Here is a 13751-nt window from a genome sequence, read left to right on the forward strand (position 1 = left end):
AGGTACATGATTCATTAAGACTAATGGTAGGCTCTAATGCAATTTGTTCATTAATATTATTCAAGGCCCTCAAATATTTTGAAAACCCAATGAAATCCACTTAACTCTCATCAGTAACAGTCAAAACATTAGTAGGAGCATTAAGTGTATAAACTCTTAGAATTTCCTCTCTTCTCTTTTCTTTAAAATCTAACGGATAAGACTCCACAATTGGAGCATCAACAAAACACTCTTCGTTCCCTTCCTCATTAATTTCCAACTGACAATCACCCTTAAAATCATCACTAACTATTGGAAACTCTTTTACACACCCCACAGTCATTTGTTCACTAAGTCCTCATCTTTTATATAAGGATCATTTGAAATATCATCAAAAACACCTTCTTGATTCAAAGACTCAAAGGTAGAAGCCATTTTACTAACTTAGAGTGTTAAATTTTGAAGAGCCAATGCATGTTCATTAATTTTCTTTTCTTGCCAAGCTCTCATTTCATTTTAATTATCTAAGATACGTTGAAGCATATCTCCCATTGTTGACTTCTCCTCATGAATGTGGTGCCTTCATCCACATGAGTATTGTGTGATGTATGAAGATGTGATGCATATGAGGAAAGAGAATAAGTAAAATCTCAAGACAATGCTTGTTCATGATTCTCTCTAGGGTCAAGAGTATTATCATGAAAGTTAGTTTAGGCCCTAGTGTAATCTTCCTCCACATAATTTAAAGGTAAGACATGGGAGCATTGCTCATTATAGTGATCAACCCCATAAAAATTACAACAAGTATAATCATATTGAGATTCACAAGCATTAGTGGCATAGCTAGAATTTATGAGTATCATACTCATATCCTCCACTTGCCCCATTAGTCCACCAAGGAGAATCTATACATTAAGAGAATAAAAATACAAACTAATTCTTGGTGCAAGGGAAGTATAAGACAAAAAAAAACTAGAAAACATAAAAAACACACAAAAAGAACAAATATAAATAAGAACGCAAGAAAACAAGCAATAAAAGGAAACACAAACACATGAGAAACAATATTTACAATGCTCAAGCGAAATCTATTATCACTAATCTAAGGTTAATCAAAATATTATCAATGCCAAATTCCTAACAACGGTGCCAAAAACTTATTGCTCACCGTAAGTGCACAGGTCGTAGCAAGTAATATAATGAAAGTAAAGTATCATTCCCTTGAGGATTTGTTCAAAAACAATGATCAAGCAAAAGATTAAGTAAATTCGATCAAGTTGAGCTACACATAGTTAGGTGAAAATAATTTTACAAATGAAACTAACACTAGAAAATAAAGAAAAGTGATTGATTCACAAACTTCAAACACAAATTAGGACCTAGGATTATTTATCCCCCTTATATCTCATAACACCAAAATCACCTCCATCTCTTAAATGCTTTTAATAAAAATAAGTGCTAACCTAGGGTTCTAAAAATACTTGGATAAGCTCTCTCAAGTCATGAACAACTATTTAGTTAAATTAATTTTTCAATCTCTTGTTATAATTAATAAAACTCAATTTTAAATACCAACCTTAATGTGGTTATGCAAGGCTAAAAAGTATATCTTTATCTTACTAGCAAAACCATTCATTCAACATGCAAATATCAAGTTCTTGCACAATTTTACCCAAGTTCTATACTCAACCTAGCCCTCTCAAGTATCAATTAAGTGAATCTAATATCTAAATGGTGGCCAATCACTTAAAAGGATTAATAAAAGAGTAAAATACACACACACACACACACACACACACATATCATTAATCATAAAAAGAGAGGAGGAACATAGTGTTAATCCATACAAGGATTCCAAATAACCCTAGAACAAAGTGTTTAGCTACCTATAATCATCCAAAAGATACAAATACACAAAATATTAGACCTATATCAGAATATGGGAGAGGAAAGGGAAGAGGAACAAAAAAATTGAAGAAAATGAGTTCCAAATATCTTCAAAACTCCATTCTCTTGGACCCAGCTCTTCCAATGCCTAAACCCTAGCACAAAAAGCTCAAAATAGTTGTTCAAAGTCTAAAGAATCCATTCTGGGTTAAGCTCTCAGCATATATATGTCCTAGCCATTTCTAATAAATGAAAAGTAGCATTTTTCTGACACCTACGAAAGTCACGAACAAAAATTACAACTTTGGGACGACATTGGCAGTTTTGCACTGTTTTTGTAGCTAACAAAAATTATTCATTTTGTGCTTGATTTCTTCATCCAAAAGCCTTCCAAAAACATCCATAAAGCTCCAGAAATGCTTCTAATCAAAACTTTAACTAAAATAACATGAAATTAGGCTAAAAATATCAAATCAAAGTCAAGAATACAAAGCCAAAACAAAATACACATTTTTTTAATTTGGGCAATAAAAACATATATAATTGAGCCAAAATGGGTTAGAATTTAAGGAAAATGTGATGAAATAACATGAACTTCTAGAGGTTAATAGCCTCGGTGCACAATGTTCTTCTTATTTGGAAGTCCTAATACTATTTGAGATAGATTGAGCATACAACACCCCAGATATTTAAGGAAAAAGGGAATTTATGGTCCATAATGGGTGAAGACGCCTTTGGCTAAGGCTGCCTCCTATGATTAGTAAGTTTGGGTTACGCTAGTCACGTGAACTTGGCCTTATTATATTATTAGCCCATAGATTCAATATGAGAAAACAAGAAAGATATAAGGTAGAGAATATTGATCATGCATTGTATAGGTTGTTATATGATATCATGTGTTTGGTATGTATCTAATAAATTACACACTCATATGCTATTTTTGTATGCTTGTGAATATATTAGATTATTTAGTTATTGAGTCCTTGACTCACCCCTTGGGTTATATTTAACAGGTAAAGGCTTTGATATGGGCAAAGGGAAGGAAGACATTACAGGAAATCAAGGAGCTTGGATTTATATAACTCATCCCCTTTTAGTTCATGGTATAGCAAACTATTTATAATTATGCCAACTTAGGATCATATATTATTTTGGAGTCACTTGTATGAGAATTTTTGATTTGTAAGTGTAATACCCACCTTGATATTACCAAGACAATACTTTAACACAATGTTGTGATAATTAAGATTAATTAAAATCCTTAAGAAAAGTCATCACAACCTAAGAGTTTAAAAGTAATATTTTAAAATATTAAGATCCTAAGAAGACCCTTTTGAAAAGTTATTTGGGCTCAAACTATATTTTAAAACAAACTATATGATATAACGAAAGCATGGAAACCAAAACAACACTTGAGAACAATCAAAATAATGTGGAAATTTTTTAGAAATTGGCCCATCAATCATGGCGCAGGCCTTACCTATCACAACGGATGGCATAAAGAGCTAAGGCTCTCACTAGCACTTGTGCCATGATGTGCACTTGTTGTCATGATAGCACTCTAGACTAACTTTTAGAGTGTTTCGTTTCACCATCTAACATCTAATTTAAGCGGTTTAAATGTCCATATAAAGCTCTTTGAGCCCCCTAACTAATAGCATCAATCTTACATCCAAATAATCAACCATTTAAAAGTTAGACAATCAAACCCAAAATGTTTCATTTTCAAACCATAACACACTTAAGGGTGCCCAAAACAAACAACCTAGTGTTATTAGCTCCAAAACCACTTTGACTAACTCAAATGAACCACACACAACATAATAGGCCAATCATATTACAACAATAACAACCTAACCACAAAATGACCATCAAATCCCACATTTTCACAATGAATTCAAGGGAACAACTAATTCTCAATATCATACTATGGTCATTTTCATACATACAACAGTATCATAACATCACTTGTACTAATATCTTAGCCTTTCATAGTTATTTAACCATAAGTACATCAATTAGGTTAAGATTCGCTCACATTCCCCTAATTCTCATACAAGTGATTTAAAACATGCATGAAATCCTAAGTTGGCATAAATTTCACAACATATTCTTTACAAAACCAAAACAAGAGAAGGAAGAGCTATACAAATGAAGCTCTTCACTCTTCAGTCATCCCTTCCTTCTCCTTACCCCTACTGGAGCCCTCACCTATAAAATATAGCCATGAGGTGAGATAAATATCTTAGTAATAGAATATTTCACTACTATTAATTAACATGCACAACCATAAGAGAGTAAAGCTAATATACGCCAAAACATACGTTTAACATAATTTAACATAATCTTTTCCATAATCATTATTCATTTTCACTCCAGCATGATCATTCTACCATTCAAGCCTCTATATCACCCTAACCTTGATTGAAACTATAAGCTCTTAGACTAAGTGCACATTCACAATGGCTCGAGCTCACTTTCTATGATAGGATTGATTATCCAAAGGTATCCTATCCCATTTTCGGACTATAGTTTTCCTCCCATCACACATAAATTAGGGTGTCGTTACTCTAACACTATATCACTGGTGCTAAGGAGCGTTAATTTCTAATGTTGTACCCCATTTGGGTATTAAGGAGATATTTTCTAACACCAAGCCTTACTAAATACTAAGGACATACATGTCATATGAGCTTCCACTACTTCTTCTTATGGGTGAACTCCCACCCCCTATCATAATTATACTCACATTTATCATATATACCACATATTTATATCCAAACTACATTTAGGTCATATAAGAGAATTTCACAACTTCTATTGTTTTACAATCATTTCAAATGCACAAAAACGTCATTTTGCAATATGCAATGCTTTTGAAACACATGTAGACAATTTATATATCTACTCACAAACAGTTAAGCATATTAATCAGATAGTGTAAATTATTCTATTATCTCAACCCTCTTATCACAAAAAGGGGTTATTATAGTCTAACATTTTCTCCACAAGTTCAACATGCATAACCATACTCAAGTAACACTTAATCTACACAATTAAGCAATAATTAACAATTATAACCTAATTAAATCTCAAAATCACTAGATTTTGAGTATCTACTGTATCCAAAATCCTCATTTAATAACATCAACCCTTCCAACACACTTTACTATTTAACCTACAAACATACTAACATTATCAACCATTCACCCATATTGTCCAGAAACTTCAAATTTTCACACAGGATTCATCCAAACCTTAACAAAAAATTCCAAATCACTATGAAACTCATAAATCTAGGGTTAGAGGCTTAATTTAACTCTTCAAGATCTTAACTAAGTCAATGGGTTCAGTTTAAACCTGAAAACTAAAATCAAAACCTCAATTGCCCCCCAAGAAGTTAAAAATTCACATAATAAGGGAGGAAAAGGAAGATAGGACTTATCCAATGATGATTCAAGCTTGTTTTGCCTTCAAATAGCCCTCAAGGTCAAGCCTTAGTAGCCCCAAGAGCCTCCTCTGTCGCCCTCTCATTTTCTCTCTTTCTTTCCTTTGATTTTTGATCTATTTCATAAGTCTGATAAGAAAAGATTTTATATGTGCATCGCAATGCATTAATGCATCTACCGTGGCACATGGTACAAAGAGTCCTACACACATTTAGAACCTCCCTCCATGCTACAACTCACTCAAACTTCAATTTAGCCCTCTTCTAAGGCTGTCTAATAATTCAAAAAACTATGTTAGTCTCCTAAAAATATCATTAATCTAAAAATCTACATAATTTGACCAAATTGCCCTTCTTAAACACCCAAAGTCCCATGTTGAAAACTTAGGATATTACAATAGGTATCTTGCCTAGGAAGCATGTAATTATAATGAAATTGTTGTTAAGGGGTCCGGATACTAATGCAAATGATGTTATTATGGTGTTTATGTGTTTGAATTGCTAAGAGATTGTTATAGGCAATTTATTGCCACCCTTTAAATTATTATGAAATCGAGGTTTAATGGCCATATTATGTTTAGAATGTGTGTAATATTGTATAACTGTTAAATTATGTATGTTGTTGTCCAATTGAGTTAGTTCAAGTGGTCCAAGAGTTATTGGTAATTGATTGGTGGGTTTGGACACCCTTGGGTTTGTTTTGAAAGGAAAAGGGGAAATTTTATGTTTGAATGTTCAACTTTTAAATGGTAAAGTGTTTGATTATGAAACCAATGCCAATAGCTAGGTAGATTAAAAAGCTACATGTGAACACTTAAATGACTCAAATCGGATGTTGGATGACAAAACATCACATTCTAAAAGTTAGCCGGAAGTGTTGTCATGACAACAACAAGGGGCTGTAGCATACTACACAATGAGAGGATTCTCTTTTTTGTGCCATCCACTACGACAGATGACACAAGTGTCATGTGTCATGGCGGACAGTGCATCTCTCTAAGTGGAGACAATCTTATTCAAAATATAATTAGGCACTAAATGTGTGCATCTCTCTAAGTGGGGACTTGAATATTGGTTTACTATGTTATGAGGGATTAGCCCTAATCTAAACTCTGTAGGTGTGAAAAAAATGAATGGACTTTTATTTTTTTGGTACAAAATGAATGGACTTTTAGAATACATGTTAAATAATACAGAATAATATGACACCTAAACAACATTTGTCAAGTGAACTTTAGTTTTTAAAAAAGTTTTTTCTGGTAAAATGTAAAAAAAGGGAAAAATGTTAATAAAATCCCTTCAAATTATACAAATGATAATTTGATCCTTGAAAATATCATAATTTGGTCCCTTGTGATTCCCTAGAATATCATAATTCCAATGTTAATAAAATGGACCATTATACTTTTACTAAAAATAACAAGCTTTAATTACAACTTTTGTTAAAGGAATCACAATTTTTGTTATGTAAATTGCAAAAGTTGAATAACAAATCATAACTTATCAAGTGCAATTTCTATCATTAAAAAACAAGCCCCAATCATAATTTTTGTTTAAGGAATAATAACTTTTATTTTGTGAATTACAGAAGTTGAACAAAAAGCATAATTTGTCAAGTTTAATTTCTATTATTGAAAAATAAGTTATGAGAATAACAAACCTTATTTACAACTTTTGTTTAAAGAATCACAATTTTTTTCAAATAATTGTAAGAATTGAATAAGAAATTATAACTTATAAATAAATGGTAAAATAATTTTTTAATTTAAAATTTATTAATAAAGATGTCCTTAAGTATAACATCTTGAGTTTTAATTCCCTGATTAATTAAACCTAATTAGGGTAATAAAGTAAATTAAAGTGGTATGTGGCTAAAAAGGTCTAATAATCATGTTTGATGCTATTTCAGCCCTAGTTATAGGTCCAATATCGAGGCGGACTGCCCAAGCATCGAAAGGAGAAGAAAAGGAAGAGTAAATTGCTGTAACACATGCCGCAGTGCATAGATCATCCCCCACTATGCATAGCCATCTTTGAGCGAGGGAAGACCTCTCTGTGCTATGCGCTGTGGCTTGTTGTGCGTCCACCACGGTGCATGGCCATTTTTTGCACTTTACCATATGCAAAATGAGATAGAAAAGAAAGAAAAGGAAGGAGAGAAAGAAGAGGCATGTCACAGCTCTACTAGGGTTTACTTGGGGATCACTTTGAGAGTATTTTGAAGGCTACAAACACCCAAGGTAAGTATCATACTCATTAATCTCCCATTTTCTCTTACATTTATAAGTTTATGATTAGGGTTTGATAGTAGAAGTGGAATTTTAGTCTATATAGGTTATGGATCTGAATTTGTTAACTCAAATAAGTTAATAGGGGTAGATTAGAGTATTTAAACACAGGTATGATGAGTTTTGGTGTCTTGGGTTGTTGGGCACCATAAATACTTGAAAATCCCATTTATTGTGGGTGGTTAGAAGTTTGTGATGCCATTAATGGGGATTTAATGACTCATTAATGCTATTAAGGGTTAAATGTAATTATTAAACCCAATGGTTAGGCTCCACCTTTTGTAAAGTGAAGGTTAGCCAATTTAGAAGTAGGGATTGAGGGTTCAAATTGTTTGAGCTTGTTATGTTGATAGAATTCAGCTTGGTTGATTGTAACTTTTGCCCTTGGTTACCTCTTGGAGTGAAAATTAAAACTTGAAAGCTAATTGATTGAGGGGTAAACCTCTGACCTCTCAAATATTTGAGGTAACTGGAGGAAAACTTTGGGTAGTTGTATGTTAATTGATTGTTGAGTGCGAATGCTGAATGTTACATGCATGATATTGATTTTTATGAAAAACTATATATGTATTTCATTGGGTGCATGAAAATGCTATTTTTGACTTAAAAGTGCAATATGTAAAGTCAAGAGAGTTTTAACTATGAATATTATTGTTGTTGTTGAAAGATGTATGTGATGAGGTATAGAGGTAGTTGTTTGTTAATGAAAAATGGATTTTTGAGAAAAGGTGAGAATGCACACTTGGGTAGTGCAAGGTTGTGAGCCCAACGTGGTTGTGATAATGGTGAACAAATGAAAGTGAAAAAGTAAACTCAAGTGAGTAATGATTATAACATGATCAGTTGTGGGAGTTCGCCTAGGGATTTGGGAGTAGAGAAAATTCATATGGTAATTAGGCTGCCCTCCGATGTACGGGAGCGATAGCCTTGTCTCACTATTTATCGAGGGACTGTCCCATAATTTGTTAAAGGATTAGAACCTAGCTATATCCACCGGTTTAATGAGGAGAATAGCTTAAGGTATGAGACACCTTAGGGATTCAAGAATGGGAGAAGTTGTGGTTTGAGAGTGAGTTCTATGATCTTTGGTCGAGTCACATCTCACAATTGATAAGCTTGGGTAGTCCAGTCACACGGATAGAGCCCTAATCAATGTTATAGCCCACGATTTCAATCTGAGAAAATAAGAAGGATATAAGTTTGGTTGATCACTGTCTAAGTAAATATATGACGTGTCATATATGCTAAGTGGTCGTAGGTCGCAAGAGTATGGGTCATGTCACATATCTGAGAATATGGAGACAATACACCTAGTTATGTGAGTAAAGAAGCTATAGAGTGATAAATGATAAATTGTAATATATGTGAACTTGTTTTATATATTTAATCTCCCTGTGCATGTATTTGTTTTATAATTGATATATAACTGCATAGGGTAGAGTTAACCTTAGTTATTGAGTGGCTAGACTCACCCCTCTTATTTAATACTTTTCAGGCTCTAGTTTTGGTGTTGAGAGGGAGAAGACTAAAGAGGCGGGGAATTAGCATATTCCTACTGTATGCCTCTAGTTTAGCTTTAATTGTGTAATAGTATATGGCTTGCCAATTCTAGGATGCATATTACCTTACTTGCACTATTTTGGTTGTTGAAAATGTTATAATTATATTTTGGACCCTTAGCTTGTGTGTATATTGTTATATATATGTTTATAGGGTCAAAATACTAGTGCAAGTATAGAAATAAAGTTTTGAGCATGTTTTAAATGATTTGAGTTAAATGCAATACTAAATTACCTCCCCCCTTTGTTTTTGTAAATTGGGGTAAATGAGTGAATTTTAGTTATATTAATGTTTTGGTACTTGTGACGTGTTGTACTAGTAGTCGTAAGTCTATTGGAGATGGTACAGGTGTTAAAAAAAGCTTTTGACACTTGTTGAGGGTTTTGGACACCTATTTTGTGTAAAAATGTTAAAAAGTGATTAAAATGTGTTTGGGTGTCCAACTTCCTAGTGTGACTTATTTTGAAAGTAAAACTCATGCCATTAGTTAGTACAGGAAAAGAGCTTTCCGTAGACACTTAAATTACGTCATTTAGATGTTAGACGAATAATTAGGGTGAGTTAGAAGTTCCCCCAGTTCTGCTGTCAAATGATAGCAGAATCAATGAAAATTCGTGCAACACACCGTAGCACGTGGCACAGAGAGCATCACACCATAGCATAGAGTGCGTCCGCTGTGGCGCATTGCTATGTATTTCAGTATATAATTTGTTTTCAACCGTTTTTGACTTCTTTCACTCTTCTGAGGTATCTTATACTTTCGAAACTTATTTTTACACTGATATGAAAGATTTTGATCAATCTTAACTTATTTCTATTTAAAAAACTTGGATCCTTTTCTTTTGGATTAAATCTTGGTAATCACTCTTCGAAATTAATCCCTTGATTACCATGAGTTTTATTTGTTAAGTTTATTTAGTGAAGTGAGAGCGTTATATTAAGGATTTCAGTGGAATTATGACGTTCTGAAAAATTAAATTATTATTTATATAATTTGAAGATATTTTATTATCATTTTTCATAAAAACAAAATCTTATGAAATGATAAAAGCTCTATCCAAACATATACACACATTCATTATTAAAAAATAAGTACTCAAAATAATAAATTTTATTCATAACTTTTGAAATGATAAGTGAACTCAACTACACCTTGCTTTCATTTTTTTTTTTATTTAAAACCTATAGCTTGTTGCCCAAAAACTTTATTTTGGTGTTAGCAGTCTGTTTGTGGCGGGCTGGCGGCCCACAATATAAGACATCGTTTTTTAAAAATAAATATAAGGTCCCACAATCACATCATAAAAAGATAAGGGCCTGCCACGTAAAAGTAAATTATTCAGAATAATACATTAAAATACTTGCCCTACCGGGGCCTTTTAAGTTTTAACTGCCTCCGGCGCATTGCTAGTGTGAGTGCGAGAGAGAATCGCGCGAACCATACAGCTGCTGCGAGAAGTAGAGGAGCGAAGAACGGGGAGGCTGAAGGAAGGAGGCCCAGAGAGAGCATAAGATAGAATGAAGAAGAGATCGCGAGGCAGAGCAAAAAAAGCGAAAGAGGGAAGAAGGAGAAAGAGAAATAGAGACCTCAAAAGGTTTAGGTCCTCACTAGCAACGGCAAGTAAGTCGTCTTCCCTCATTTCGTTCTTGCATTTCTCTGTCTCTCATTTCAGGACATTTTCATTGTTAACGGTTGCTTGCTACTTCATTCTCTGTTCGCTTTTGGGGTTAGGCGTAGGTATTAGGATATGGGGTTTCGACTTTTCGTTGCGTTGGTTTCAAATGTTTCTCTTAGGTCGTCAATTAGCTGTTTCAGGGTTCCCTTTCTGATGTTTATGTATTTGTCTGCATAATACCTATGTATACATTTGGATATGCACGAGGCTGTTGTCACGAGATGAATTCTCGCGCGGTATGAGAATTTAACGAAGCTAATGTGGGAAAACAAAGAGCCCTTTACCGATGTTTGATCGGAAGGCCTAAGACCCACTTCCCAGCACTATTGTTTTGAATAAATACAAAAACTAGATGCGCCACTTCAGCGTTCAGCCTCACAATCACCTTTTTGTGCCACATTGATGCTTTTGTTTCATGAATCTCGCTTGTCCGGACTAGCTTTCTTTTGGGAATCAACTTTTATGGGTTCTACACATTGCTCTGCCCCTCTCTGATGTATCTTCTGTCTGTGAGAAAGCTAACTTAGTGTCAAAACCCAAATTTACCAAATGGAACGATCACTCAGCTTGGACTCTTCAACCATACTTGTTATTCCTCGTGAAATTTCTTTTGTTTCTCATTATTTCATTATGTACAGCCAACTTGTCAATTGACAAATAAAGACTAGGTACGTTTTTGGGGAAAGCCAATGCAAAAGGGGGGAAAAAAGAAACACAGATGTGATCAGTGAAACGCATCCCTGTCTGGTTTCTATTGCTGTCTTTTTCTTTACTAGATAATCCAGAATTGATTTTACATGGACTGAAGAAAGATAGAAGTCAATTATAGATAAATAATTATATTAAATCATATGTGCTTTATGAAGTTTATCTGTTTATATTTTTATAAGCTGAATCTCTTTTAGAATTTATCATAATAACTTCCATGAATGTGTTTCTCTATTTAATGAGCTACATGCATTAGGGGGTGTGGATGTTGTTCCAGAGGTTCAGGAGCATGGAGATACACATCCATTAGGAAATGGGTTGGAGTCACTTGAGGACAGGGTAGACCTCCTTTCAGAGATGATATCGCAGAATGTAATACGCATGCAAGCTAGGGCAAGGGGAATTGTTCAGTCTGTCCTGATGCTAGTGACACGTGCCGAACTAGAATTCGCCAGCTTCCTACCACCAACTTATTTCGTCTCAGACATAGACAACGACTTCCAGCTCACCTTTGTTCAGGAGCAAGGAGACAGACAGCCAATAGGTGATGGTGCAGAGCCGCGGGACTTATCAACTGGACTGGAAGATGGCGGCCGCAGTGCTGCTCAGACCTCCCTAAACAATCGTGTAAACCGCCTTTGGGATTTTACACAGCGGCTCGAAGTGCACCTGCAAGCTTTCATTAAGTGGAGTAGCCAGTGGTTACTGGTGATTGCAACACACCTGAATCTAGACCTCACTAACATCGCACCATCGGCTGCCGATTTTCTCTTAGGCTTGGAGGATGATTTCTGAACACCTTTGACCTTTTTAGCCTCTTTTGGTTCAAGTTTCTAGTCTTAGTTATTTGTTTCTCCATATATATTTTCATGTTTTCCGTCTAGTCCCACTTTTTGGTTGGATGTCTGTAATTACACAAATGATGTGCTTTCACTTGACACAGGTGTTCTGATATATGATTCAGTAGCAATTTCTCCACTTTACATTTCAGCTTATGTGTGTGCCTGTCATATACCTAATTTAAATTTGTCAGCGGGTATTACAATAGTGACATGATGTAAACCGTGAGAATGAATCTTGTATCCCAACAATCATGAACTGAATTCAAGCCCCAACAATGTGAAAATCAAACAGTATATACTGACTCATTCCTTGTTACTTGAATGTAGAACAAAGGATTCTTTTTCGCCTCCCCTATTTTGTTTTTGTTTTTTTGTTTTGTTTTGTTTTGTTTTGGTTGTGTTTTGTATGCTTTTTCGTATTTGGTGGGGGATGGAGATAAGGTTTGATTTGAAGGAGTTTGGTAAGTCATGAGCCATTTCTCTTACAAGAGAGCGCTATGCATTGTGAGCCCATGCTTGCCATTAGATGAAATCGAAGATAATGATAATAGCAGCTTTGTTTCCTCCAATTCTCATTACAAGATATCTTTTATGAGAGATAAATTGTTTTTATTGCAAGTCACTTGATAAAGATAATAATTAAGTTTTTTAATAGTATTTTTATTTAAAATTATTAAACATGAAAGAGAATGTGATTTAAGGGTTAAATGGCAATTTTGAATCATAAATTATAGATCTTGAAATTGTTTAAACTTTGAATTTGTATTTGATATATTTTAAACTCTGAACAATTAAATTTGGACAATCTCACTAGTGTAACTTTATAGGTAACAGGGCTTAAGGATCTGTTACTCTCTCTCTACCCCCATGCCTCGTCTTTGCCTTCTCCCCCAAGCAGGTGTAGCGATCTAATGAAAACTGCACGACCATGGAATTGAATTATGGGGGAACATATACCTGCAAGCTTGCATCCTTCACTGCTCCTCTGTCTCAAGAACAACTTGTGAATTTGCATGCAGGCAATGGGAGATCCAAAACCTCTTTTTTCTTTATGATTCAAAATCACTTTTTTCATCTATTATATCTTATCCTCCAATGTTTTCATCTTCATCTCACTTTCTCTCACTCTCTTCTTCTTTTCGATGTTTCAATTCCTCTAGCTCATGTGTTAGCCTCAAATTCTTAGCCTCCAACTCCTACACTTGCTTGGCATTCCTCTCAATCTTTATATCATTGGCACCAATCTCATTCTCAAGAAGAACATGTGCTCGAGAAGTTTCATCTTCAAGCAAGACACCCTCTCACGCAGCTCCTCCATGAGACGAAGGAGCTCTGTCACATCAAGTGGGTGGGGCTAGACTTT

General features: G+C 34.4%; 1 protein-coding gene across 2 annotated transcripts; it reads left to right on the plus strand.

Annotated features, from left to right (window-relative positions):
* Positions 1-10552: 10552 nt before the first annotated feature.
* On the plus strand, positions 10553-12529 carry LOC129286662 (uncharacterized). 2 transcript variants are annotated; one of them, XM_054922639.1, is made up of 2 exons: positions 10553-10783; positions 11824-12529. In XM_054922639.1, the coding sequence occupies exons 1-2, from the start codon at positions 10681-10683 to the stop codon at positions 12339-12341; spliced, it is 621 nt and encodes a 206-aa protein (XP_054778614.1). In that variant the 5' UTR covers positions 10553-10680; the 3' UTR covers positions 12342-12529. The 2 variants fall into 2 exon arrangements, with proteins under 2 accessions (XP_054778614.1, XP_054778613.1); XM_054922638.1 differs by having other exon boundaries at positions 10554-10783; positions 11803-12529.
* The last annotated feature ends 1222 nt before the right edge of the window (positions 12530-13751 follow it).

This window comes from Prosopis cineraria, unplaced genomic scaffold, assembly GCF_029017545.1.
Source record: "Prosopis cineraria cultivar Desert tree isolate PC_DT_omini unplaced genomic scaffold, ASM2901754v1 PC11, whole genome shotgun sequence".
NCBI classification, from domain to species: Eukaryota; Viridiplantae; Streptophyta; class Magnoliopsida; order Fabales; family Fabaceae; genus Prosopis; species Prosopis cineraria.